At 51.0% G+C, this 26908-nt stretch overlaps 1 protein-coding gene and 1 long non-coding RNA gene across 4 annotated transcripts in view; one reads left to right on the top strand and one right to left on the bottom strand.

Moving 5' to 3' along the window:
• Babam2 (BRISC and BRCA1 A complex member 2) overlaps nt 1-21243 on the top strand; it is a 413096-nt gene extending 391853 nt beyond the window's left edge. For all 3 annotated transcript variants that reach the window (XM_013070150.3, XM_021253641.2, XM_004839227.4), the window contains one exon: nt 20878-21243. In XM_013070150.3, coding sequence (XP_012925604.1) covers nt 20878-20941 — 64 coding nt within the window. In that variant the 3' untranslated portion in view covers nt 20942-21243. The remainder of the gene's footprint in view (nt 1-20877) is intronic.
• On the bottom strand, nt 1349-18209 carry LOC147827047 (uncharacterized). The gene is made up of 3 exons (XR_015453030.1): nt 17958-18209; nt 8039-8189; nt 1349-2330 (listed from the first exon to the last, which is right to left on the bottom strand). It is a non-coding gene; the product is annotated as an uncharacterized LOC147827047 (long non-coding RNA).
• Nucleotides 21244-26908: the final 5665 nt, after the last annotated feature.

Raw genomic sequence — 26908 nt, 5'->3', positions numbered from 1 at the left:
TCCCTGTTAGTAGCTCCTTAGGGCACCCATAAGGTGCCTTGTTTCTGTTGAGAGTGAGGCGCAGGGTCAGGCCTGCCCCTTCAGTCCCTGGGCCTGGTGAGCCAGCCTGAGGGAGCCTGGGCTGGACCAGCAGTGGAACCCAATGCTCTGTGCTTCTCCTCATTCCTCATTTGGAGAGAAAACCCTGGTGAGGCCTTGGCCATATTCCCCTCCCCTCCCTTCTCCTTTCCTCACCTCTCTCTGCCACTCGTACCCCCCCCCCATCAAGACTCACTTGCCGTCCTATTCCTGCCCCTTCCTATCTGTGTTCTTAGATATCCCATCTGGAAGGCAGTGGTGGGGTGTCCATAATTGCTCACTCCCTTTTCCCCTCTGCAAGGGAGGGTGCTATGAATGAAGCTGCTGGCGGCAGGGTGGCAGAGGCAAAGCTCTGAGGTGGGCAGAATGCTCTGGCTAGACTCCCAGGAAGCTGTGCCCAGAGACCCATCTGGGGTCAGACCTCAGAGAAAGAACTTGTAGCCCAACCACGGCTGTGATTCATGGTCCTTCTTCTTGTCTTCTGTTTAGCCCCAAGTTTCTTAGGAATAATTCCCTTTTTAAAAAATCCCAACCTCGTGTCAGCTGAACTCCCCTTGAGAGGGCAGAGGGAATTTTCCTGGCCCTGCCAGCATGGCTTGGGCTGCCAAGCACCCTGAGAGGACACAAAGGGACCGGCTCCTCTGGCAAGCTGACAGAGGACTCAGAGAAGGCTCTGGTCCCAAGGCCTTCATTCCCCACGCCCCATTCCTCTATAAGCAAGCTCTCCCTCCTGTCCCTCCTGGGTTTAGAAATGTAGAAACTGTGGAGAAAAAAGAAAACCAAATAACAGGGGATGATGGATCCTCGAACTCTCAGAGAGAGTCCTTTTGGAAGCTATCTTGAAGGGATTTAGTTCATTTTGCCTGTCAACGGGAGCAACAGAGATGGGGAGGAATCCAGATCTGCCTGACATCCAGGCATCCTCTCCAAGTCGTGCAGGTCAGCGAGAGCGTGTTATTTATTTGAGCCTGACATGTGTTGCTGTGAAATGATAAGCTCCATTAAAATGCCTGGCCATCGGTTACTGCTAACCCAGCCTAGTCCCAGCGCGAGCCACTCTCATTCCTGCCAGCCCTCGTAGACCCCACCGTGCCAGGCACGAGAGCTCACAGCTCAGCCTCCTCTCCCTGTGGCAGCGGAGCAGCTCAGCCCAATCTGCAGGACCCTCTCCCAGCTTTCCCAGGCCTCCCTGTATGCTCCTCTACAGCTGTTTTAAGGATGGGGCCCTCATCCATCTTACTTTCTCAGTGGAAAACAGTTGAGGGTCTGTGTTCTGGCCTCAGCTGCATAGCCAGAAGTTGCACTGAACTTGGCTTGTCAGAAGAGTCGCATGAAAGAATTGGAAGGGCAGCGTGTCTTTGCCAAGAAATTCCCTTGGTTAGGCTGTCGCTCAGTTCCTGAATACTCAGGCTTGGGTTCTAGGGGTGCCCTCTCTACCATTGGGAAAATGGTCTCCATTACTACACCTCCTTGTTTGTGAGTTGTGGTCACAGATTTTCTTTCTTGGAAAAATATACAGATGCTTTATAGAGTCAGAAAAGAAAGAGTAGAGAATCTGGTTTTGGATCTTTATAATGCATCGAAGAAGAACATTTAGTCATGGAATTAGAGCTGCCTTTTAACTGTTGGAAGGTGAATCGTAAAGTAAGTGAACAAAATGCAAAGAGGATTGGCCTGAGAATTAGGAGACTTGGGTCTCCTCTGGATACATATTAATTTCCTGTGTGATTGTGGGAAAAATGAGGTCACTTTTCTGTGCCCCAGTACCCTCATCTGAAAGTGCGAGAGCCAGTACCTACCTGACAGTCACTAAGCTCTCTTACATTTCTGAGATTTTAAGTAAAAAGCATGTTTAAGGCAGCTTAGCATCCTTTTTTAGTCATGTTGAGAAACTTCAGTCTCTGTTGCCAGAGGTCAGAGACACATTGAAAACCTTACTAAATGGAATTAAGGACGCCCTGTACGTGAGGCTCTTTGTACAGTCTGTATCTGATATTTATAGAATACTTCAGCTGTGGAACGTGCACACATATGCCCTGAACACACACCCTATAAAATAATTCTAGATGCAGAACATTTTCAGATGTCAAGTTCAAACAGCTTCCTGGGAATTAGGCTTGACTGTTCAGTGTGCGGTTGGTTTCTGACAGGTGCTGCCAGGGCTGCTCAGGGCTGTCATGTGTGAGGTAGAGTCCAGCCAAGCAGGAGGGCCATGTTGCTTGTTTCTATCACTTCTCATTAAGGCATAAATTCTAGAAAAAAGGGAAGCATCAAAGAACCATCAGGGCCGTTTACTCTGTGCAGATCCTAATGCCGAGCAGAGGCCTTCCTCCCTCCTGTTGTCAGAGCATTCAGCACAGGGCCACCTTGAAAACAACCTGATCCATGCCTCCCTGAGGCAGAGGATTGAGAGAAGTAGGCAAAAGTGGCAGGTAGGTACTGAGGCTTTACCCTTACTCAGTGATGTGCAGAATCCACACCCAACAGCAGAGCTAAGTTGGATGGCCAAGGAGCAGTGCCGCTAGGAAGTTAAGCTTGACAGTGGAGGCAGTTTCAGGCTGTGGAATATGGAAGGAGCTTTAGAGATAATCTAGTACAGCTAGGTGTGACTGCTGAGCATTAGCCACTGTGACGGAAACACAATAATGGATATACAGCTCTTAGTTCAATGCCTGGCATAGAGTTCACATTTAGTGCACTATTTCATTTCCTTGAAGAACTTGTGCAGTGCATGCAGTACAAAGATTAGAGCCCCAGCCCAAGCCACCTCTGACTTCCCTCCTTCGCACTGCTCTTGGGTGCTTCCTGGCTCCCAGGAGCAGCACAGTGGGGTCAAGGCTGGAGGCTATTGTGCTTGCGTGGCTGTGCCCAGACACCCATCCATGGAGTGGCTGGGGGAACATTCTCCTAGTGGGCTGAAGGCTGCTAAGCCTATAGGGAACGTCCAGGGTGTTCTTGAGGCAGAAATAGCTCTCCTAAGAGCCTGAAATCCTGATGCTGAGTATCTTGAAGATAAGGTAAAATATTCCTGTGACCAGACTTACTACTAAGGGTTTATGGGCAAGAAGAAAAAGGGGGGTGGGGGGAGCGCCAAAGGCACAGTTGTCTGAGAAGGGTACAGAAAATCCCAGTGACTCCTATCTCCCCAGCCTGACACTTAGTCATGCCTGATGGAAACTGGAAGCCAAGAAAGCAGAAGTGAGGCTGGGGGCACCTAGAGTAGTCCTGAATCCACAGTCACTTGTGAGGGGAAAAAGTAGTTTGCCTTGTGTGCCATGGGTGGTCAGGGCCAGGCCACGTGGAAAAGGTGCTGTGGCCATGGGGAGAACAGGCTTTAGAGCAGCAGTGAGTGGAGGAAGCAAGCCGCGACAGTGGTTTCCCAGAGCTGATCAGAAGGCATCTAGGAAGGCTGTACTTCTGTGTAGCTGCAGCTCTAACTAAATCCACTGAGAAACATAGGAAGGGCTCGCCACATGCAGAGTACATGCAGGAACCCCCAGAATCACAGCACACACAGATACACATGCACACGGGGCGGGGGGATACACCGGTGCTGACTTGTGGTAACATTCGGATTAGATTCAGCCCAGATCACTAGCACTTTTCCTGCTCATTTATTCAGCAAATGTTTATTAAATCCAAACCAGATTTTAGGTATGAATTTAAATGATGTGAACCAGCAGAGGGACGAAAGTTCCATGTAAATGACTGTTGGACGTATTGACCTGTGCCCCATGCAGAAAAGAGAGGCTGTCTGGTTCCTGAGGTCTAGGAAGCCAAGAGTGGAGGACGGGCAGGGTCCAGGAAGGACAGAGAAAGGGCAGCAGGAAAGGAAGAACAGATAGAGGGAAGGAGGAAGAGAAGGCCGGAGGTAGCGGCAGAGTTCCACAGAGTGGAAAGCACATGTGCCCTAGAATGAGACCAGCCAGAATGCAAACCCTTGTTCTGCCCCTTTCTAGTATTTGTGTTCTTTTGCTTATTTTCGCCCATATGAGTCTTGGTTTTCTCATCTCTACATAAGAGGGGAAACAATCCTCCCTCACAGGGGGATTGAATGTTCACTGGGGAAATTATTGTAAACTGCCTGACGTATTCTTGGTGTGCAGTTAGTGGTGGCTGCTGTTGCCGACCGCCATGCTGCAGCGTCTGACCCTGCATTCTGTAGGCAGGAAGTTTGCCTTAAATGGAGAGATTACATGTTGATACACTGGTCTGCCTTGGTGTTCACCCTTAAGTCCTTCCAGAACCTTCTCCGCCTCCAAAATTAGGACTATTTGGACCTTTTTTTCACCCCTTCTTGGCTACCTCAGTTGGTTTTCCAAGGCCAGCTCTCAAGTTAGGTTGCCAGATGTAACAATGAGAAATGCAAATTTAAAGCTTAGATAAATAACAAATGATTTAGTATAAGAATGTCCCATACAATATGTAGGACATACTTATACTCAAATGTTATTTGCAGTTTATCTGACATTTCAATTTAGCTGGGATGGCCCAGGCATCAGGCGGAACAGAGTGTGTAGATCTGGGGACAGATCTCCCTGGATCTCTCTCTCCCTCTCTCCCTCCCCCTCTGCCCCACCCCACTGCACACAGCTGGCTTTAGGCAGCGCCCTCAGCTCTTCCTGGGCGAGGTGCTCAGTGCCTGTGCCGGTGTCGCTGTGTGGGTGTGTGGTGCAGTGGGAGGAATGCCTGCTGCTGGCCTTCACGTATCCCTGACCCTCTCTGCCTCTGGGCACCAACACACCCGCCTTTGCTTCTTCCAGCATGAAGGGCCTGTGGAGGATTGGCTTTTCTTTCTTCAGAACTATTTTTGCCCTCCTCCGCGTGTTTCTTCCAGGACTGGAGACCACCACCCAGGCGTGCTGCTAACCGGGCTGAGTGCGCCCTGCTCCAGGATGTGGGGTCACAGTGTCGAGCTGGAAGGACAATCTAGAAGGCAGCTGTGCTGTCCAGGTCACTCAGCCCTTCAGAATCTGAGTCTGAACTAGGTCTGGGTCTTCTCTCTACTGCCTCTGGTTCCTCAGTGACTGGCCAGGGCATCTGAGAATTCCTGGCACACTTGTTTAGTTGATTTCTGAATAGTCTCTCTGGCTTATGTGATGAGCAGTCCCAGGACCCCGCATGGTGCTCTGTCTTTTGCACCACTGCCCTCAGCTCTGTGCCCGGACTCCTCCTTCGTTTAGCCCCAGAGCAGGCTGCTGCTGCTGGGGGCACATGGCCCTGCCCACACCCAGCCTGAGCCTGGCCCGACCTTTCAGGCCTCCTGCTGCTTTCTTTGCCCCTCCCTGACCAAGAGTTCTGTGGTTGAGACGGAAAAGTCCACCTCCGAGAAGAAAGCTTTCAACCTGGCGGGGAAGGAATTGGTCCACATAACGTGAGGGGAAATTAAAACAGCAGGGCGTAGGTTTGAACAGAATAGCACCCTAGGGCTTAAGAGTGACTTTGACCCCTTATTCCTCCTAGACTAGAATGATTAGCCTCCTGCCAGAGAGTTCTTAGAGGAATGGCTTTATTAAATGGTGTCACTGGCAAGGTGGTATTAACCCTAAGACCAGCTTTATCTGAACACTCAGAAAGGAAACTTGACCGTGCAGGCAGAGCCAGCCCACGTGGAAGCCCAGAGCAGTGATCATGGGATCTTCTACTCTTTTTATTTTCTTGTTCTTGCCACAACCTGTCATGAGACCAAGAAAACTTGTTTTGAAAATGCTTCACAGCCAAAACAACCTGTTCTCGGCCCTGGATAAGAGGGCTTGTCCTCCATGACCGTTTATGTCCTGTTCGATGTTTGACTAGCTGCTGACTGGAAAAAATGAATTTGCTGTTTTCTTCTCATACTGTTCATGGACAAGTGCCAGTGGCTTTCCAGCTCCCTTTTCCCTTTTTTTCCAGCACCTCTCCAAGGTCATGCCTGAGTCTCCTTGATGAATGAACATTAGCCAGACACCCTTGGAGGCTATGACTGTGGTTCCATCTCTGCATCCTGAGTGTGACAGAGAGGTTACCTTTCCCATTAGATTTTCACCTGTCATTTTCCACTTGCTCTTTGATCCTCTCTGGCGAAGTTAAATATCATAGTCAAACTCTCCAGTTATCCATCCATAGGTGGCCATTTTAGCCTCTGTATTGGTGGCTCTTAGACCTGTACGAGTACCTCTCTCACTCCCTTCAGCCTTACAAATTTGGTCTTGGGTGGACAGCCAGATGGCTCTGTGACTGCAGAATCCATCACTTTACAGCTCCTCCTCTGCACAGGGAGGGGCTGGACTGGGTAAGGGATTCCTGCGTTTGTGAATAAAGTTTTATTGGAACATAACCACAAGTCACTTCTTCACTGTGGCCAATGCTATCACAAGGGCAGACTTGAATTGTTACAGTAGAGTGTGTGGCTTTCCAGGCTGAAAATATCTATTTATTATCTGGTCCCTTAGAGAAAACTTGATGATCTTTGGGTTTCCAAATCTAATGTTCTACAGCCTTTGCACTTATGGTAGTTCTTTCATAGGAAGAGCTCCCAACGTGACTAATAAGGAGCTAACTAGAGAAAGGGTCTGTTTCTTTCTCCCCTGGAGTTGTTGGCAGCACAGTGCATGCTTTGACATTATTGATCGTTTCAAAGGGTGGGAGCTTATTTTGCTGTATTTTTACAGAGTTTATTTTGCTATATGTCTGTATTTGTTTACCGATCTGGTGGCTCTGGCCACCAGTGCACTCATGATATGTCTCAATTTTGGAAAAAAGATTCTCCAGCTATGTAGGTCTGACTGTATTCGGTGGCATGGTTGGATAGGGGACACCCACACGTACCTACAGGGAAAGGACTAGGGATTTGAATGCCGATTCATCTGCTTGGTAAACATGGCAGGAGAGGAAACCAAATACTGCCTGCAAGAATCTGTGTATCTCCCCAGATCTCGCCCATCCTTGGTGGTCTGGCTTTGCCTTAGTTTCCAAGTCTGAGCACTGGGATGGGGGAAGATACTAAAAATTGGTAGACTGTGGCAACAAGAATGGCCTCTAAAGATGCCTTTGCAATGCAGACTAAAAAGGAACTATCTCTTTAACCTTCTTCCCCCAAAGCCAATCCAAACAAGGTTCTAATATACAGGATTTGCCTCCCAGTGAAGTTTCCATGCCTGTGTTCTGCATCAGATGCCTAATAGAGAAACCAAAATCACGTGACTGAATCGTCCTCTTATCAGGACCACCCTGGCCTGTAAGAAACTTTTACAAACAAGAAAAAAATGGCCTTTTTGAGTTAATTCAGGGTTTGACTCATACCTCAGGGTGAAGCAAAAGCTATCACTGTCTTTGGGCCTCTGTCCTCGGGTGGGCATACACCTTAGCAAGCCCCACATAGGCTCAGGTGGCCCAGAAGCTGCACTCCCAAATGCAGCAGCCCCTCCTGATGCCCAGTATGTCAGAAGCCCATGAGGTCCTGTCACAAGACTCTTGCTGGCCAGCAGCAGGTTAACTCTCCATAGCCTTGGCCCTGGAGACCATAGCTCACTGAGCTGGCCCCCATCAACCCCTTCACACCTGGTCCCCTGAAGCAGGGCTGCAGTGCCAGGGTGGCTCCCAGGCTCAAGGCTGGAGGATGGGTGGCCCAGGACTGGTGGCAGAGATGTGCTCCTCTTGTTTAGGCACTGCAGGGCTGGTTAGTTCGGGTGCTGATGCTAGAGAGCCCACGCCCTGGCTCTTCCTTGCCAGTTGCTAACCTAAAACTGGCTCAACTTAAGCACATGATTTTCCACATGTTCTATCTCAAAGGCAGCACACTAGCAGCACCAAGAAATGTGCTCAGAGATCCGGACAGACTCCTGGTATCTGGAACTGACCTCACTCCCCAAGCATTGGGTTACACGCCACCCGACATGTGCAGTGATGACATCCCACCAGGACACCCTCTCCTGCAGTGTGTGCTGTCAGAGTGGTTTTGAGAAAGCCGGAATGAACTCACTGTGAGTGATACAGCACTTCAGTCAGGTCCAATTCCACACCTCAGTTTGTGCTGGAAGTTGTATTCAGGCCAGCCATGTGGATGGATTTTGAAAGATTTCTATCCTCCTTTTCTCATCCTGTATCTGCCCACAGTTCCCAGAGTTCAGAGGCTAGAGGAGGGAGTGGGAAGAGAAGCTAAGAATCCACAGTAGCCAAGGACTTAATGTCTACTTCCAGTCCCCTTTCTCAGTTCTAAAAGATGGGAAGGGGGAAAGCAGTTCATCATTGTCTTGAGTCCCAAAACTGTGCAGAGCTCCATGCTAAGGAATAGGTGCATCCTGTGGACACAGCACTTCCTCTCTGTGGCCTCAAAAGGTGGGATTGGGAAGACGAAGGACCCACGTGCACATCAGTGCTGACTCACCCCATGAGAAAGGAGAGGTGGACCAGGGAGGTCGACCCAGGATTGGTCATGCAGAGTAGCATGGGAGAAAGACACTTGCATGTTAACACACATTCCCAGTTCTGTGAATGTTCTCCTCCTGGCCGCCAGGCTCCTCATGTTGCCCCTTCGCAACTCGGGGTTGGAGCAGTGCTCAGCAGGGCCTGTCTGATGGATGTGGGCACATCCAAAGACACACTCCTTCTGCTCAGAAGACCCTCCTGGCCTGGCAGTGTGCTTTGGCAAGGCTGTGACTCATGCCCAAGTCTTCCTTGGCTTTTACCCCGTTACTGACTTTGGGCAAGTTCTTTCCCCTCTGCAAGCTTGTGTCTTCATGCATGCCATGGTTGTAGAGTAATGGGACCTATTCCATATGATTGTTGGTTGGAATAAAAGGAGGTTATTAAAAGCTTTTCAATAATGTTTGTTGAGTTAAAGTGAAGCAGGAGTCCCTCTGGGTGTGTTTAGGTAGCTGTCTGGTGGCAGTGGAGTGGAAAGAAAAGAAACCTAGCGTATGTTAAGTTCTTGGCATGCGCCTGGCATTGTCACCTTACAGCAGCCACAATGAAGAAATAAATGGAAACCCAGGGATCCCCCAAACATAAAAGTAGTAAGGGATAGCTCCATATTTGAATTCAGTTCTCTCTGACTTCCCCTGGAAGCAGGTGGGGAATGGTTACAGGGCACCCTTGTCCCAGACTGGCACCAGGAGGCTCCATCTCTAGTCCCTTTGTCTTTTCCCAATCATCTCCCAGATCGAGGACCCATCCCAAATCCAACCCAGAGACCATCCCCTGATTCTAGACCAGAAAGTAGGAATCGCATGCAGCCCAAGCAGAACGGAGCTGTGTCTCCACAAGCCAAACCTCACGCAGAAGCTGGGGAAGGTTTTAGGAAAACAACAGCCTTCAGTGAATGCTCAAAATTCCTTCCATGGTAAGCTGCTGTGAGAAAAATATCACCCAAACAATGTGCTTTTGGCAGAGGGAGGGTGGTGTCTTTTCAGGCATAAAGCAAACCAGCAAGGATCCAGAAATCACTCTAGAGAGTTGTTTTCCCCAGAAGATCTAGCTTTTTGAAAATAAATTTAGCAAAGGATTCCGTTTGCCTCTCTGTGCCCCGCCCCAGTCTTGATGCCTCCCTTGTCTCCCCTGGGGGAGAAGCAAGGTCATGGAGTTCCTGTCTTTCTGTTGGTTCTCAGCTCAATAACATGTGCCTGTTTCTCAAGTTTAACACCAAGTATTTATTTCTAATAAAGGAGGTAAGGAGGGAGGAGAGAGAGAGAGGGAGACAGAGAGAGAGAGACAGAGACGGAGAGACGGGGAAAGAAAGGAAAACAAACCAAACAAAAAAACCCACAAAAACTCCCAGTACTCTGAGAGGCTGAGGCAGGAAGATTACAAGTCCAAGCCCAGCCTGAACAACTTAGCAATTTATTGAGGCCTTGTCTCAAATTTAAAAAAGCTTGAGGATGTAGTTCAGTGTGAAAGCCTTGGGTTCAATCTCCAGTGCCACAAAAAACCCAAACAAGGGCCAGGGATTTAGCTCAGTGGTTTCGCCGCCTGCTGCGAAAGCGCAAGGACCCGAGTTCGATCCCCAGTACCAAAAAAAAAAACTCAAACAAAACCAACTAAAGAGATTATTACCTGGCTTGGCCTCCCAAAACCAGTCCCTAGGGTAACCATTGTTCCATGGACTAAAGAACAGGTCATTAGTGGGCTGGGCCATAGCTCAGTTTTTCTTGCCAAGCATGGTTTAGGCCCTGGGTTTGATCCTCTGCCCTGGAAAAAGAAAGAGAGAGAGAAAGGGAGGGGAAATGGGAGGGAGAAGAAGGGGAGGGAGAGGAGCATTTAAACCTGAGCAGATCTGGGGTACCAGAGCGAGCAGGACCCAGGGCACAGTTTAGGGGAGACAGCCTGGCCTCAGCACCCTGCGTGTAAGGCGGGGCCCCCAGCTGCCCCACCACGCAGCTCCCCAGGCCTCACCCAACTTTGGGGAGGTCTGAGCCACCAGGCTGTGCAAGGCTGACCAGAGAAGCAGAGAGTTTATGCCAGCGATATCTAGTACCCCTGGCTCCGGCTGTTAGTGACCGAAGGTTTTGTTTCAGGGAGTAGAAGCAGGACCAGGGGGCAAGAGTTCAAGGGACCAGAATTCCATCCCAGAGAAGGAAGAGCGAGCGTTCTTAGCTATCCCTGTGAGCCCTGGGCTCTCAGCCCTGCGCACTCATCGCCCCAGAAGCCCCACCCCTGCCAGTTGTTTCTGATGAGCACCAAAGGTGTGGCTCATGAGTGCCCACTGGGGTGGAGCTCTGGCTGGGTTGGCAGCATGGGTCTCTGTGCATCTGCTGATGCTGGGCCAGGCCTTGACAGGAGGCAGGTTTTGAGTAGTTGGAGAGGCCCCCAACATGTCTAATGGTCCAAAAGTACCCTTTATCTGCAAAGTAAGGGGCTCCTACTTAGCTGGCTCCTAGGCTTGCAAAAGAAAATTAATTATTGTTTGTGATACACTTTAAGACCTTGTATAAATGCAAATTATTATTATTGTCATTAAACGTGCTAGACGTCTGGCCTGCTGCATAATGCCCTGGCATGGCTCTAAGCAGAAAAGAAAGAAAAGTGGAGAGGCTGAAAGTTTGCTCGGCAGCAGTAATGAGTGGGCCAAGGAGGGCTTGGCCCATGACTAAAAGCAAAGCTCCCGGCTCCCTTCCAGGCTGAGCACGCAACCTCTGCCCTGGAAGCCAAGTGTCTGCGTCCCCTGAGGACCAGGGCCTGCTCACATGCATTCTTCTACCCCTGCAGAGACCGCCCGTTACCAGGGCAGGCGCAGTCTGTGTGTGGGAATGTTCAGTTGTCTGTGGGTCTGAAGCATGGAAGAAAGATGGCCATCATTCCTGGAACCCTCAGTCAGATCTGGAGACAATGGGGAACTAGAGAGCAGCCTCAGACTTGTGCGGTGCCTCTGATGATGCTTATTAAGGCTCATAAGGGAGCCCTCCAGCAAAGCAGAGAATCATTTATTCAATTACTGCTTTCACTTGAGAAACTGCCTCTCACTAGGGAGGACGGATTGATACCAAAGCAACAACAGTGATGGATAGTAGTATACTAGACCTAGCAGGGGCCTCAGAAACCATCCGTCACTTTACAGCTCCACATCTGGGCCAGACAGGTGACGTGGCTCACCCACCCAAGGTCATGTAGCAAGTGAGAAGCAGGTAGAGTCACTGAAGCATTCCCAGTCTCAGTCAACAAGTTGATCGTGTTGGGGTAGTAGTGTATCACCTTTTATAGCCCTTTGCAGAGGTTTTACTTCCCAACAACTCTAGAGGAGTGTTAAGATGCCAAATGACATCTATTTAAAGGAACCTTCGGGTACCCATTGCTCTTCTGGGACTGGACTCATTATTTAAAGAACATTTATGCTACTCCTCTTTTCTTCCTCCCAGACACTTGGAGTGTCTCGGTTCTCATTAGGGTGCACGAGTACTTCCACATGAGCAAGAAGAGGGAGGTCAGGTTCATCCCTTTTGTCCCTTGATATCACTCACAATTCCAAGAAGAAGCCACTCAGTGCAGGTCCCTGGATGAGGGCTAAAGACACCAGTCCACACCTCTGAACACACGAGAGAGAGGGAGGGCCCTTAGAGGGTTTTTCCAGTGTCGTGGGAGTTGGCAGTTAGGCAGCTCTTGAAATTTATTACCAGGCTATTGGCAATTCTAATGAAAGTTTTGACGGAGGAGGCTAAATTCATCTAAAATGATGTTTGGGAGAAGGAAGACTATCACATCAGAGTACTTTGGAAATCATCTCTCTTAGACTCATAGACAAGATAATGGAGAGTAATTCATACTGCGGAGCCAGGAATGGAGCCCTCTTTCCAGTGGAAATCATGGCAGCATAGAGAGAATGTCTTCTTTGGAATTGAGCAGCTCTGGGTTCCTAAATAGCATTGGCCCTTGTTAGCTTTGTGATCTTAGAAAATTCACCTGGCATCTCTGAACCATACATTTCTCCCTGGCAGAAAGAGGAACACTGACCCAGTAGTGGCCCGTTAGGAGGCATAAGGGTAAAGTACTGGAGATGAAAACAACCAGCCTGACGTCTGACATGCAGTGGCCATCTCCCTTCCCTCACATGTGTGGCTTCCAGACTTTTTTTTTTTAACCACAATCCACAGCAAGATTCTTATTTTACATTCTAATTCAATATACGTAACTCAAACAATAGCTTCACAAAACAATATTTCTCCTTGCCACATGTGATGCATTCTGATTTTCTTTCACTTTATTTTGATGCTGGTCAGGATCCACTAAATGGATTTCACAAGCCACTAATGGGTTTCAGCCCACTGTTTGAACAAGCCTGCTTTATACCATGTGTAGATATCGTTTTCCCACACTGTATGTCTGTCCTTCCTTTCCTTTCCTCCCTCTCTCCCTCCCTCCTTCTCTCTCACTGACACCCAGGCCCACACAGCTACCTGGCCAACATGTGTGGTGCAGCATGTACATGGCCCCAGCTGGTGCCGAGTAGGTGGGGCTCCACCTGCCCAAAGCTCTGGCCCTGGCCAGCTTGTGTGGAACCTGCCCACCCAACCCCACCCCCACCAGCAGGGCTCACTTCAAATTGTCCTTGGGCCAATTACCTTTCCACTATAGCCCGCTGTCTCCACCAGGGAGGAGAGACCTTGGGTATCCTCTCATGGAATAGTTTCTTCTTTTGGAATTGCTGCTTTTCTGTGTGAGGCCCAGAGAGCCAGGCAGCTGGAGATAGTGTTCCAGCAGTAGGGTTAACGGTTGTGGGCAAGAAGACAAAGCCTGTTAGCTATCTCATTGCTCCCCTCCCAGATCTCTGAGGGCCATCGTGTCCACCGAGCCAGGAGAGGAGGGTGAGACCCGGCGTGTGCAGGTGACCAAAAGTTGTGCCTAAAAGCCTGTAGGCAAGGCCCTCCAGCTGGGGAAGACATGAGCTGTGGTCCCTGGATGCTGAGGTTGAATGAGAGAAGCCAAATTTTCCTCCAGGCAAACTCCACATCAGAGCTCCTGAGAGACTCTAGGGAGGAGATTGTTTTGTGCCCCAAGAGTAGATGTATAAGTGGGGCGTTGGGACTAGGACTAGACCATGGACCTAGACTGGTGCCTGGCAATGCTGAGCAGAAGAAGCCTTGAGGCACAGTCCCCACTGGGGTGTGACTTAGGGCCTGGACCCCACACCACGTGACCAGCCTGCCAGATCCCCTGAGCACTTCCTCTAGGAGGGGTTTTGGGTTTTCCCTTTGCTGACTAAGAAGTGGAGTGTTCTGTGACCTTGGTGGTGACTCACTGCCATCAGACTGCTTGTCCCCAGCAGGTGAGCTGATGAGTAGCTCTCCTTGTGGCCATATTGTGGTGAGACCCCTGTCTCTCCATGGGTATCTCCATGGCCATCATCACATCTGGCCTCTGCTGTCTGGCACGCCAGGCAGGTGCAGAGGGGGAGAGCAGACGGGCACAGTGCTGGGCTCTGCTCTGGGTTTCAGACCTCAGGCAGCTCCACATCCCTTCCCCTCACACACACACTCCCTGGCCCCAGCCCCAGCCCGAGTCCCAGCCCAGCCAGGTGCACCCTGTAAGCCTGGCTCAGCTCTCATCAGGCAGATTCCGATGGAGAGAGCAGCAGCCTTCGAGGAAGGAGACAGGAGGGCTGGCTCATGCTCTGCGCACTGGGGCTGCAGCTGCAGGACCACCCCTTGGGGCATCTGATTGATATAAACTTGCTGGGAGCACTAAGGACATGGAGAAAAAGCCAGCCCCAAATTCAGTCTTGAGGGGACTTACAGGGAAGGCCTAGGCTGACATATAGTTGTTATTTGCCATATTGGGGGGACCATAGCAACCTCTGTAGCAGCCCTCGCTTTTCCCTTCCCTGTAATGACTGGCTGTAAGACCTTGCAGATTTCCTTGTTACAAAATTTTGTCATTCTCCATTGCATCTTCAAATAAGCTGAGTACTTACATTTGTTTGAGAAATCTGTGTGGAGCGCCATGTGTTGGGCTCTGTGATGGTTAATCTTGATTGTCAGGGGGTTTTGGTTTGTTTGTTTTGTACCGGGGATTGAACTCGGGTCCTTGTGCTTGCGTAGCAGGCGGCGAAACCATTGATTGTCAGTTTGATTGGCTTGAGAGAGCCAAGGAGAGTAATAGAGCACACTTCTGGGTTTGTTTGTGTGGGTGATGGGGCCCGACCTTGAGTACTACCGTCAGTGATGGCAAACCTATGACACGCGTGCCACAGTGGGCTGACTGCATCATTGCAAGCTCTGAAAGGTTCGCCATCACTGGGATATATGGTCATTGGCCCTTTCCTCTCTGGCTGCCCCTGCTCTCTGCTTTCCTCCGTCATGCCCTTCCACCATGATGTTTCTGCCATGGAGCCAGCTGACCATGACCAAAACTTCTGAAACCATGATCTAAAATAAACCTTTCCTCCTTGAAGTTGTGTGTGCTGGATATTTTGTCCCAACAACAGAAAGCTGACCAGTGAGGCACTGTGCCGGAAGCTAGGGCTGCAGAGATGGACTCGTGACCAGTGGTCTTGCCCTCCAGGGGCTTAGAGCTGGGCAGGGAAGGAGGGTCGGCAGGTGGAAGATGTGCACACACCGACAGACACCCAGAGGAGGAAGCCAGCTCTGTGGCCATAGCAATGCCGTCCCACCTTTGCTGTAGCTAGCCCTATGCTCCTCCTCTCCCTCCTGTACCTGCAGGCTCTGGGAACGAGTCCTGGCCCCATGTTGCAGAAGCTGGCTGCAAGCAACACTAGCTCCAAAGAACGGGCTGGGCTCCAGGGGCCCCTCAGTGAGCATCAGGTGGGGACTGCTAGGCAGTTTTGACCACTTTAGTATACCCTATGATTTTGCAGGACCCAAACTTCATCCCAATACTTTGATGTCTAGAAATAGATCTCTGAGGTCCTCTTAAAAACAGCATTTGAGGGCTGGGGATTTAGCTCAGTGGTCTCACCACCTGCTGCGCAAGCGCAAGGACCCGAGTTTGATCCCCGGTACCAAAAAATAATAATAATAAAATAAAAATAAATAAAATAAAAACAGCATTTGATTTAATTCAACTTGTACTGAGGCCACAGTCTCAGCCTTCTCCAGGCGAGGAGGCAAGTTGGGTGAGGCACAGCCTGGACACAAATCTAGACGTCCCAGACCCCGGCCGACCATGGCTGGGCCGGAGCTGGGTACCCCGTGTGCCTTAGGGTCCATGGGAGGGAGTCTGAGCCAGCTGAGCAGAGGCCTCTGCCTGAAGCTGGGAGAGAATGATTAATTTATGTTCTCAGCATAATTTCAAGGCTTTGCATCTCAAGCATGTTAATTCCTCCTCTGACAAGCACGGACCCCTGAAGACAAACAGGCCTGCTCAACACTTGGCACTTTCAGCAGGGCTGTGACTGTGAACTGTTATAACTACTTGTTTGTTCCTAAAGCCCACACCAGAGAACCATGCTGCCATCGACCAGGGCCCAGCACAAAACAAGCCCTCGTCATGCCAGTCAGAGCACCCCAAGTGGGATGAGTGCTTGGGGTGGGTGGCACTGATAGAACCAGGTCTCTTTATAGGGAGCCTGTTTTAAGGATGGCCTTTGACATGAGGCGAGGACCCCGGGTGAGTCAGTATTTACAGTGCCAGTTCAGGACAAAGAGGACGAGGCACAACTGAGCGCCATGATTAGCGGGACTTGTCTGCCACTATTTACAGGGCTGCTTTGATTTTCAGACCGCAATTGGTTTTCATATGACTGATTAAAAACATGTGCCAGTTGAAATCACAGCTGCAGAATAGAACTGGAAAAAACCAGTGAGACGTAGATGTTTGAAACTTGCCTCTATTTGCAAAAATGACCTCTGACTCGATGTGTATGTACTTGATTTCCTGACAGTGGGGGTCGTGTCCTTGAACCACTTCTCCCACCCTACCACCACATTGGCCTGGCCTTAGCAGGCACCATATGTCTCATCTTCCAGTTGCCCAAAGAAAAGCATCTTTGAATTCCAGAGCTCAAGTCCTGTTTTGGAGGAAACCAGTTGTTTAGGCTTTTGCAAAATAAAAAGGTCTGTCAGAGAAGCAGGCCAACTAACGATGGCCTTGTCTTGGGCAGCCAGAGCCATGTGACTCTTAAATACCCCTCTAATCCACGGCTGTGACCTCCTCCCTGACCAAGCCTTTAACCAAAACCACACACAAGGAGCCTGCCAGGCAGGTGTGGGCAGAAGACAAGCAGGGGCCTGGCTGCACAGTTCACCCTCAGATGCCACTAGCACGTCACAAACAGCCCAGGACTGAGCTTTAAAGGATGTACAGTGCTGTGATAGCCTTGTCTGAGTGCCCAGACCTGAAAGTGGCTTTCTCTGTGCAGTCAGCTGCCAGCTCAATCTGATAAGTGGAAAGGGAGCAGCCACAGGGCAGGGGATGAACAGGCAAGGCCCCAGGACCTCTTTGCACACAAGCTTTCCCTCTTCTGCTGTTTCCACAGACTCTGAGCCCTGCCCCTTAGGCCCAGTTTGGTCCCCATGGTAACACTTGGCATCCATTGATCATCTCTTATGCCAGGTACCATACCAAGTACCTGATCTCATTAAATCCTCACAAGAACCCTTTAAGATAGGCACAGTTATCCCCACTTTATGTCACCTGCCAGGAGATCCAGCCGGCGAGGCAGGTGAATGGCCAGGCCTGGATCTGAGGTCAGGCTGGCCCCAGAGCCTACACTCCACTACCTGCCCTCCACACCCTGCAGCCTTGGAGATTGCTGGGCTCGGCTCTCAGCCCAGAGAGAAGAAGATTGACCCTGGGCCCAAGGCCCAGAGCAGCAGAGCCACTGAGCGCCGCAGCTCCTGGCTGCTGGTCCGGGGCCCACTCACCTCCCTGTGCCCTGTGAGTGAGCAGAAGCCCGAGTGCCTCCCCTCCCACTCTGCATCTGTGCAGAGCCGACCAGGTCACAGCTGGGGCTCCATTGTCTACATTTCAGTCTCCTGACTGACACTCTTGAGTCGAACTGGGCTGTGATTTTCTGAAACCCTAAGCAAAGGGGTTGAGACCAGTGAAAAGGGCCAGAAGCTTATTTCGTCCTAAGGCCCAGTGAGCTCTATTTTGGTCTAAAAATAGACTCCTTTCCAGTGTGAGACCATGAGGGCCTGGCTCACTCCCGGCGTCTTTCCTGAACGCACCCGCTGGCCAGCTAAGGAGGCCCCCACACACACCGCAGCTTGCATCCACAGGCCTCGCCTTTGGGTCACAGGTTTTCCGGTTTGTTTTTTTTAAATGACAAATAACTTGTGTCATTAGCAAGCTATACTCTGGACAGCTTTCCATTTTCTCTGATAAAAAGTGAAATAAATGAAAACTGTACTTAAAAACATCTATAAATGGGTGGGAGCCAGTTGTCATTCTCCCTCTCCCCTCCTCCCCTCCCTCTGCTGACTTAATGAAGATCCAAGTTGAGAAGCACTCACTGCACGCAGCTGGTAGCATCGTGCCTTTAAATAGGCTTCGCCATGCTTTCCCGCAGTGGCACGCAGTCCGTCCTGGCAGGGAAAGCCCGGAGCGCACAGGAAACTTTAGAACTTTCTGAAAAGGGAAGCTCTTGCCTTTCAAGCAGACTCCTTCTTGCCTGGGCCTTTTCGTATGAGGGCCTTGCAGCCCCTTCCGCCTGAAGTTTCCCAGAGAAAAGGGCCGGTGAGCCTCTAGGCCAGGAGGGTGGTGGAGAGAGCTTCCCTTGGCCGACGGCCAGCGGTCACTGCAGCCAGCGCTCACAGAGCAGATCAGCTGCAGCCTCTGCCCGCGGCCTTCGCCGTACCCTGGCCAGGGTCCCCATCCCCACAGAACACTTGAAGCAGTCAAGCAAAGGGCTGAGAGGCCCTTCCCAGCTGCACATCAGGACCACCAGGGACAGCAGCAGCGGAAGCGTGGAAGGACTGAAGGGCCTTCTCGTCTGGGCGGCAGCTGACAGTTGCTGCACATTGTCCTACACCAGCGTCACAGCAGGGTGGGCGTATGACCTTCTGCTTAATGTAAGGACAGAGCCCAAAGCTTCTTGTGGTCCCCCAGCCTCACTGCAGGTCTAAGGCTCCTGCTGCCATGTTACAGTCCCCCTTTGTGCGTTAAGAACAGTTGTGGCCTGGTGTACTTCCGGGCAAGGGCTCTGAGGTCCTGAGTATCGAAGAAAGTAACGCCGTGGCTGACTCAGCTGTGCTGACCAGGAGTGGATGGAGGAGGGTGCTTTATCCATCTTCCTCACTAGTTGCTGGCTTAGACTAAAATTTGAGAAGGAACTAAAGTTTTCTAGGTCGGGGTGTGAACAGTACATTTTCTGCCTTCTGGGACTGTACCGTCTCTGCCTTGTGGAACAGAGTGGAGTGGACGTGCTCTAACTGCTCCTCACAAACCTGTGGCCTTCATGACCACATCACTTAAAGCCACAACCTTCACAGGGTGCGTGCTGAACTGGGTCAGGGGTCACACTGAGGAGAATGCACCCCTCCTTTCCAGGGCGGGGCAGTGTGGCCTGGCGGGAGGACAATGCATGTGGCACTAGAGCCCTGAAGAAGCAGGAGAGAACTTCTGGTGGCCAGGGAGCACCTGGCAAGCAAGGGCACCTGGCAAGCAAGGGCACCTGGCCTGAACGTGAACAAAGCCCAGTGAGGAAGGCCAAGTGGTCACACAGCGGGGAGATGGGGGGGTTGTAGACACAGGGCTCGTGTCCTGGCCCATGGGTGGCTGTGAGCTCCCAGTTGCATGTGGTGTGTTTAGCAGGGAGGGAATCCTGCTTTTTTTTTTTTAAAGGATCTTTCATTTCTTAGCTTTTCAAAGAACATAGTAGAGACAAAGAATAACTAGTTGTTGTTTTTAAAAAAAAAAAAAAAAAAATGGGTAGGAGCCAGCTCGTGAGGGTTACAGAGAGCCAGGCCAGGAGTTCCTGGACCCCTAAGGTCTTGGCTGGGTGGTGACAGCGACTACCCTCCGAGGGAGTCTGTCGGTGGCCTCGAACACGGTGGGAAGCACCTTTGTGCTGCACTTGTGTTGCAGGCTAAGGAGACCAGAGCCAGGGTGTTGCCAAGGATGGAGGGACATGGAGGAGGAGGGGAGAATCTCGAGAATGAACCACCACAGGGGTTTGGGAGCCGTGGAAACTGCTGGAGAAGGAAGCCGAAGGCTGTAAGAAGCACGAAGTGGCCAGATCACATTCAGATCCCTAACAGTGAAGAAAAGGTCCTGTGGAACATGCTGGTTGGAATTACAGAGCAACTTCCAGGTCAGAGTGTCCCGCAGGTGGTTAGGAATGTGGCCTTGGGCGTTTGAGAGGGGAAAGGACCCGGAGACCGGACTGAGGAGTATTTTGCTAAGCACAATGCACGCCTGCCTGCCCGCCCACCCACGAATGACCCAGTAACTGTGACCTTGACCCTGATCTGCATGAGGGAAGTGGAAAGCAGGGAGGCACAAGTGCAGGAAAAGATGGCACCTCGAGGGGCAGCCTCTGAACAGCAGGGGGAGAGGAGCAGAAGATCTGTGGTGTTGGATGTCACAGAAGTTAAAGGAGAAGAGAGCTTCCAGAGAGAGGAGCTGACATTGAAATGCGGCAGAGGCCTGGAAACTAGAACCAAGGAGGAGCCTGAGCATTCGGAGTGGCCCAGATGGGAAGGGTCCAGCTGTCTCGCTGGGGAGGAGAGAGGCCCGTGCCACCTGACGTAGTGTCACAGTACTTCTGGGCCTGCTGCCTCCATTGGACCGAGAGCTCCCACCAGCGGGAACAGCTGGGTCACCTCACAACCTCGGGCAGCCTGGCCAAGCAGAGGGGCTCAGCTTGTGTGCGCCTCCTGCTAGGAGCGAGGCCTCAATTCTGTAGACAGGAGTCCGGATGTCTGCCCAGAATCTTGCCAAATCTTTGGGGAAGACTCTGTTCATTCCCAGCCTGGCTTTCTCTCCACTTGATGGACCACGCATGTGTTTAGAAATACTTGCAGGCCATTTCAGAATCCGCATTAGGCCCTTTTTTGTGCATATAAAGTCAGAGGTCCCATTGAGGGGAAAATGCAGCCTTGTGATACTTCCAGTCACCGAAATGATGCATCAGTCAACGCGGTCACTCTCTGTCATACACCTCGGATCAGACCCTTTCCGTCCCGGGAGAAGGCAGTCGAGGGCACTGCTGTCTGCAGGAGTTGGCAGCCGGGCAGGTCCAGCGCAGGCTGTTTAAGTATCTGGGAGAGACAGCACCGTGGTGAACTACATATGCCTCCCTAGGAAAAATCCAGCCCAAGATGCATGGCAATAAATAACAACTGTTCTGAGTTAGGTCGAAAGCTCTGAGTTGCACTTTTTGCTAAGTTGTTTGCACTAACCACAATTTTTTTCTCCCCTCTTTCCCACCAGGGCTTATTTCAAAACCTTTGTCCCTCAGTTCCAGGAGGCTGCATTTGCCAATGGAAAGCTCTAGGAAACACCAGTGTTGAGAGGTGGCAGCCAGCCTGCTCGGTGCACATGTGTGTCAGCACACAGGGCCGCCTCCTGGAAGCCACCTGGACCTCTTCACTGCAGCATTCGGCTCACACAGCAACTCTGTGCCCCAGGCAGCCTCGAGCTGCCTGCCAGTACCCTGGATCCTAGTACCCCTCACTACTGGTTGTTCCCTCTTCCTTCATTATATTTCTTAGCTGGAAGAAATAAACTCACAAGTCATAATACAGTAATTTCCCAGGGAAAGTAAAACATCATAAATGTACACACCCTTCTTCCAAAGCCTTTGCCTCTGAGACTTCTGTTAAGTTTCAAACTTGAACACCCCTTGGCTTTTCCCCCCTGAAATTAGTGCCGTGTGTGCATGCATGTGTGTGTGTGTGCTGCACCCCAATATTTTCACTGAGGAGTCCTCCAATGGAAACCTGCAGGATCCAGACACCCACCCAGCCAGGCTCCGGGCGGGCACTCAGAACGAATAGGTTCAGCATCCACCCCCCAGCTCCTGTGTGGTCCTCGAGCAGCCCGTCCTCACACTGGGAGGATGAGGTTATTAGGGTTTGCTGCGTGCACCAGGTGGAGTCACTGGTGGGAACTTCTCAGGCTCATGGAGCACTGTGTGAATTCACCTGCCAGACAAAGGTTAGGCTCATAGGTTATCACCAATATGTATCTGGTATCTGGACTCAGGCCTGGCTGCTGAGCCAGCCCCCAGGTTTGTAGACCATCAGAGCTGGAAGAATGGTCAGAAGCCAGCTTGTTTCCTGTCAATGTGCAGAGGGGGAAACTGAGTCCCAAGGGCTCCCAAAACACAGGAGCAGGAGCACCTTCCTGTGGGCAGCCAGTTGGGCAGGGTCAGAAGAGACCCTGTTCACCAGCTGGCCCCCTGGGTCATAGCCACTCCTCAGCAGAGCCATCTGCAGTTTTGCTGACATCCAGGTGTGTGGTCCCAGTCTGAGGGAGTCTGGTTCTGCAGGTCTGTGGTGGGGTCTGGGGAGGGACTTCCTTGGAAGCTCTTGGGGATTCTGAGGACCAGAGGCCTCGGTCTGGTCCATTTCACACCTTGTATTAGGGAGAGGAAGGGACTGACTTGAGGTTAGGCAGCTGGTTAATGGCAGAGCAGGGGGATGAACACGAGAACCTGGACTGTGTGAGCTTCTTGCCAGGGCAGCTGTGTGCCAGCTCGGTCCTCCTCCAGCTCCATGGCACGATCCCCCAGGATTGCCCTGCTCCCCTCCACCCATGCAGGTGGGGCTCCGCTACCCACCAAACCTAGAGCAGGTGAGGTCACCATTTCCCTGGCCGTTCAGCAGTGACAGAGCCAGAGGAGGCAGTGTGACCCCACCTGTCACTCTCCTGCACCTGCCAACATCTAGGGGTCCACATGTGCTCAGGCCGAGCAGATACTTAGTGACAACCTGGTTCATCAGTGCAGCGAGCACAGCTAACTCAAAAGAGCTGTCACAAACTGAGTGTGATGACACATACCTATAATCTGGGCACTCTCGGAGGCTGAGGCAGGAGGATCATAAGTTAGCCCAGCCTGGGCAACTCAACAGCTGTCTCTAAATAAAAATGATAAAAGGGCTTGGGATGTAGCTCATTGCAAAGGCCCTGGATTCAATGGCGGGGGCGGGGGGGTGCTTGTTTGCAGCAGACTTGTGATGTGAGAGAGGGAGTAGAGAGAGTCCATCCTGTCCCACACATAAGGAGACAGAGTCAGGGCGGGTAAGTGAGCGAGCCGCAGTCACCCGCCAGGCAGTGCTGGTGTCAGGACTGCCACTCCTAACACGCACCCACGATTCTTCTGAGCGCTCCTGAGGGTGTGCTTTCCTTTGCCAGCGAAAGCCGATGTGCTGTGTGTGGGTTTGTGGGGTTGGAGAGTATATGATTTTTGTTTTAAAACTCAACTCTCTTACCCAAGTGAATTGGGCTGATTTTCTTAGGGAAACTAAGCAACAGAAAGTGACAATAACCACTTTATATTTCAAATGCCAGGGATTCGAACACCAGCACCTGAGATTTTATCTCAGCAACTGAAGCAAACCGTGCTCGGGAAATGGGCAAGGGTCACTGGCATGTATTTAAACACTTCTCACTGGTTTCTCCAGTCATCACGCATTGTGCCTGCACACAGCGTGCAGCCCAGGACTAATTAGTAAATGGCTATAAAATGCTTTGAAGATGAGAAGTGCCATCGAGGAGAGCACGTTCTTATTACCTCATAAATCCCGCCTCCAGCTTACTCAGCCCTTGTGATTAAATCAGATCCTTAGCTCAGCACACACAAGGGGAAGACTCAGATGTGTTTACTAATAACAGTTGGATCTGATGGAGCAACCCTGTGGGCCCAAGGAGGAGGGCTAGGAGGACATGTCTTCCAACTATGGACCAAGCCCATTCTCTAGGGCATGAACTGGAAAGGATACGAGTTTCAGGATGAGAGAGACATATTGAATCCTGGCTCTGCCCACCTCATAGTGGTAAATATTTAACAACTGGTGGTGATGAGGGTGAGGATGAGGATGATGGAGAAGAAGGAGAAGTGACAGGAGGATCCCAGTCTGTAGTGTTAGCCTATTTCCCTGATGTGAGTACCCCCCATGACCGATTTTTAGATGCCCCTATGAAGTCACTGAATGCAGAGTTGGGAAGGGCAGGAAGGGTCGCAGTGGTGCAAGCTCAGCTGGGTTGAGCCAGCTCCAGCACGTCTGCGTAATCTGAGTCTTGTTCTCCTCCTCTGTAAAATGGAAATGAGTACCTGCCTCCTCAGTTGGTGAGAATCAAGTAAGAAAAGGCAGAAAGCACCAAGTACAATGCTGGGCCCCAAGTAATGCCTGACACACAGTTGCTGTTATTACAGACCAGGAGAAGGATTCTCTGATGTTGACTTTGGCCTTTCTCTAAAAAGTCAGAATGCCCCTGTCAGAGAGTCCTGCCAATGAATGTGGCCTTTGGGAGAGCGGCCGTCTGGATTGCAGGAAGACGAAATGATGAGTCATCTTGAGTCTTGGAGAACCAGAGATGAGATGCATTTGTGGGAGTCCCCTCGCCCCCACCCCATTCCCCTGCTGGGGCCCAGCAGGACTCCAGGCCTGGCTGCACGACTGCAGCCCAGTGACCTGATTCTTCTCCCTGGCCCCTGCTTTCCCACAGCAGGAAACCAGAGCAGCCCAGTTCACTTTTGCCTCTGACTTGGTTTCGGTTTCTGATGGCTGCAAACACTTGGGAGGCTCGGCCGTGCCAGAGCTGTGACCACACTGGCTTTGCCTAGCGCTTGGCCTGTGAATAGCACCAGCCCAGAACCTGCCCCAGATCCCCAGCACAGGCCTGGCCCGCAGTTCTGAATGTGAAGGTTAGGAGCACCACTCAGGAAGATGCTGTCTAGTTTATGAATAGCATGATGCATTAAAAAATGAAAAACAAGAAATATCACCTTCTCTTTATGCGTCTGTAGCGCTGCATTATACAGTGCCAGCCGGCTGCAGTTAGGTGCCAGCTGCACATAGGGCCTAGCAGATACACTGTCTTTTTTTCTGTTGTCTTTTTTCACTGAGCTACATTTCCAGCTCTCTTATATTTCTGCTTTGACACAGGGTCTTGCTACGTCACTAAGATGATGCTAAGACTTTGCATCCTCCTGCCTCTGCCTCCCAGAGAGCTGGGATTACAGCTGTGTGCCACCATACCCAGCAAAATGCTGTCTTTAAATCCTCACCACTAAATGAGGTTGGTGTTATCTTTGTGTTTCAGTTCAAGACATAGAGACTCGAAAAGGTTAAATAACTTAGTCGAGGGCCTGACGCCACTATATATACTTCCTCACTCATCCATTCTGCTTTCCCTCCTTTCTACTTGCTCTTCTCCCTTCCCTCCTCCCCTTCCTCCTCCTCTCCCTTTTCTGTTCCTTATAACAAGAAATTAATCCAGGCTTCTGTTTTGTTCTACTTCCGCTATCCAGCTTCCCCTAATGCAGGAGATTTATTGAGCATCTACTGCATGCAGGGCCTTTACACGACATTCATCCACAGTTGTATGCTCCATAGCGAGATTATATGGCCTAGTGATGTTGTAGCTGTCTTGGTCTGTGTGATCACCTGCTTTGTGTTCATACAGCCACAAAATCACCTCACAATGCATTCGCCGAACAGGGGCCCATTGCTAGGGATTCTACTTGCTTTTGCCATGCCCCACACGAGGAGAGAAACTTGGAGTGGCAGAGTGGGCTGGGATCACAGGAAGCTGGAGTCAAAGCCTGATCTGCCGGTTCCAAGGCCGTGTCTGGCCTCAGAGTTCTGTGTAGCCCAAACGCCACCAACCAGAGGCAAATGGAAAGATATCAATGTGGCGACGTAAATATATATGAATGCCAACTTATTTCCAGATAGTTGAGCCAAGACCAACCCACAGCTGGAAAAAAAAATCTAACTTCAAAGTTGATGTCATATTTGCAGGTTAAAGTCCAAGACACGGTTGAAATAATGCCCTACTATCTGAAAAAAAACAGGTGAAAAGAGTTGTTGCAGTTATTAAGGAAAATTACCAAGGTTTACCAAGAGCAGTGAGATTCAGGAACTGTTTCCAGGTTAAATATGAAGTAACTCCAAGAGGCTTAACAACGTTTTCCTTCTCTAGACTTCTTGAATTTGCTCCTTCACTAGTCTCTGACCCCTTTATCCTTTGGGAGAACTGCATTTTTATGAGTCTGAAAGGTCATGCTTGAGGTCATGATAAACCACGATAATCACAGCAGTAAAAGAGCCCTAGAAGCAACTGAGGAATGCCCAGAGTGCTGGGGCCAGCTGTGGGCCAGCTGCAGGCGCAGCACCCCAGGATGGGCCAAATGGGGTGGGTGGGTGGGCGAGACACTCCCCTCCTCCAGCTCAACCCTCCTCCGCTCTTCACAGTCTCCGTCCACAGACAACTCTTCACTCCAAAGGCTCTCTGGAGCATGCCCTCTGCACCCATTTAGAAGCCACCCAAGAAAATCAGTCCCTTTCAAGCCCATGGTCTCACTTTTGCCCCCAAATGGAACTCCCGGGCTCCTGAGACCTTTGGTTGTTTGTGCAGGTGCCAACGGAGCAGAGGTGAAGAGTGCCCCAGGGCCCATCTAGAAATGAGGTGGCCTGTGTCAGTGGCCACCTCTCACACACACCAAGAGTGCAGTCAGGCCTTGCTCTGCCTCCATGCTCCATCCCAGGACTAGAGCCTGTTTCGGGTAGGCGAGGACTCCTCGACACTGTGCCAGTGGCTCTTGGCATGTGTAGGCTGTGGATTACACAACCAGGCAACTGGCCTGCCTTCTTCTCCCACCTCTCCACCTGCCCAGACACCAGGCTGCCCCTGGGGCGCCTCACCTGCCTTGGTCCCAGCCACGTAGGCCCAGTGACCCCCCAGCTTCACCCACCGCAGCTGCCACTGGAGATCGACCCAGTTACCAAGCCCTGCTGCGGCGAAATGGAGCTGTGGGCTAATTGGCTGGCTGTCAGAGTGGAGGCTGCGGTCTCTGGAGCCTGCCTGCGTGAGTCAAGTCCTGGCTCCACCACCTACTAGGTGTGTGAACTTGAGCAAGCCACTTGACCTCGGCTTCCTCCTCTGCAAAATGGGACTCCTGCAACTGCTTAGGGTCAGCAGGAGGACTCAGTAAGTCAGGACATGTGCAATGCTTAGTGCAGGTGCCCTGAAAGTGTAGTTGTCCCGTGGTATCAGGGGGGTGGTTCCAGGACCCCCGCCCACATCCAATCGGTGGATGCTCAAGTCTCATATAAAGTAAAATAGTATTTGCTTCTAACTTATGAACATGCTGTCATATACTGTAAGCCATTTCCAGACTATCTATAATACCTAATATGATGTGGTATAAATAGTTGTTATACTTTATTGCTCAGGGAAATGACAGGAAGAAAAGTCTACCCATGTTCAATACAGATGCACCTTTTCTCCTGAA

This window comes from Heterocephalus glaber, unplaced genomic scaffold (genome assembly GCF_053883595.1).
Source record: "Heterocephalus glaber isolate CG9 unplaced genomic scaffold, H.glaber_assembly_v1.0 deba00001457, whole genome shotgun sequence".
Classification (NCBI taxonomy): Eukaryota; Metazoa; Chordata; class Mammalia; order Rodentia; family Bathyergidae; genus Heterocephalus; species Heterocephalus glaber.
Note: the sequence above shows the minus strand (reverse complement) of the source record. Positions and strands in the feature narration are given on the sequence as shown.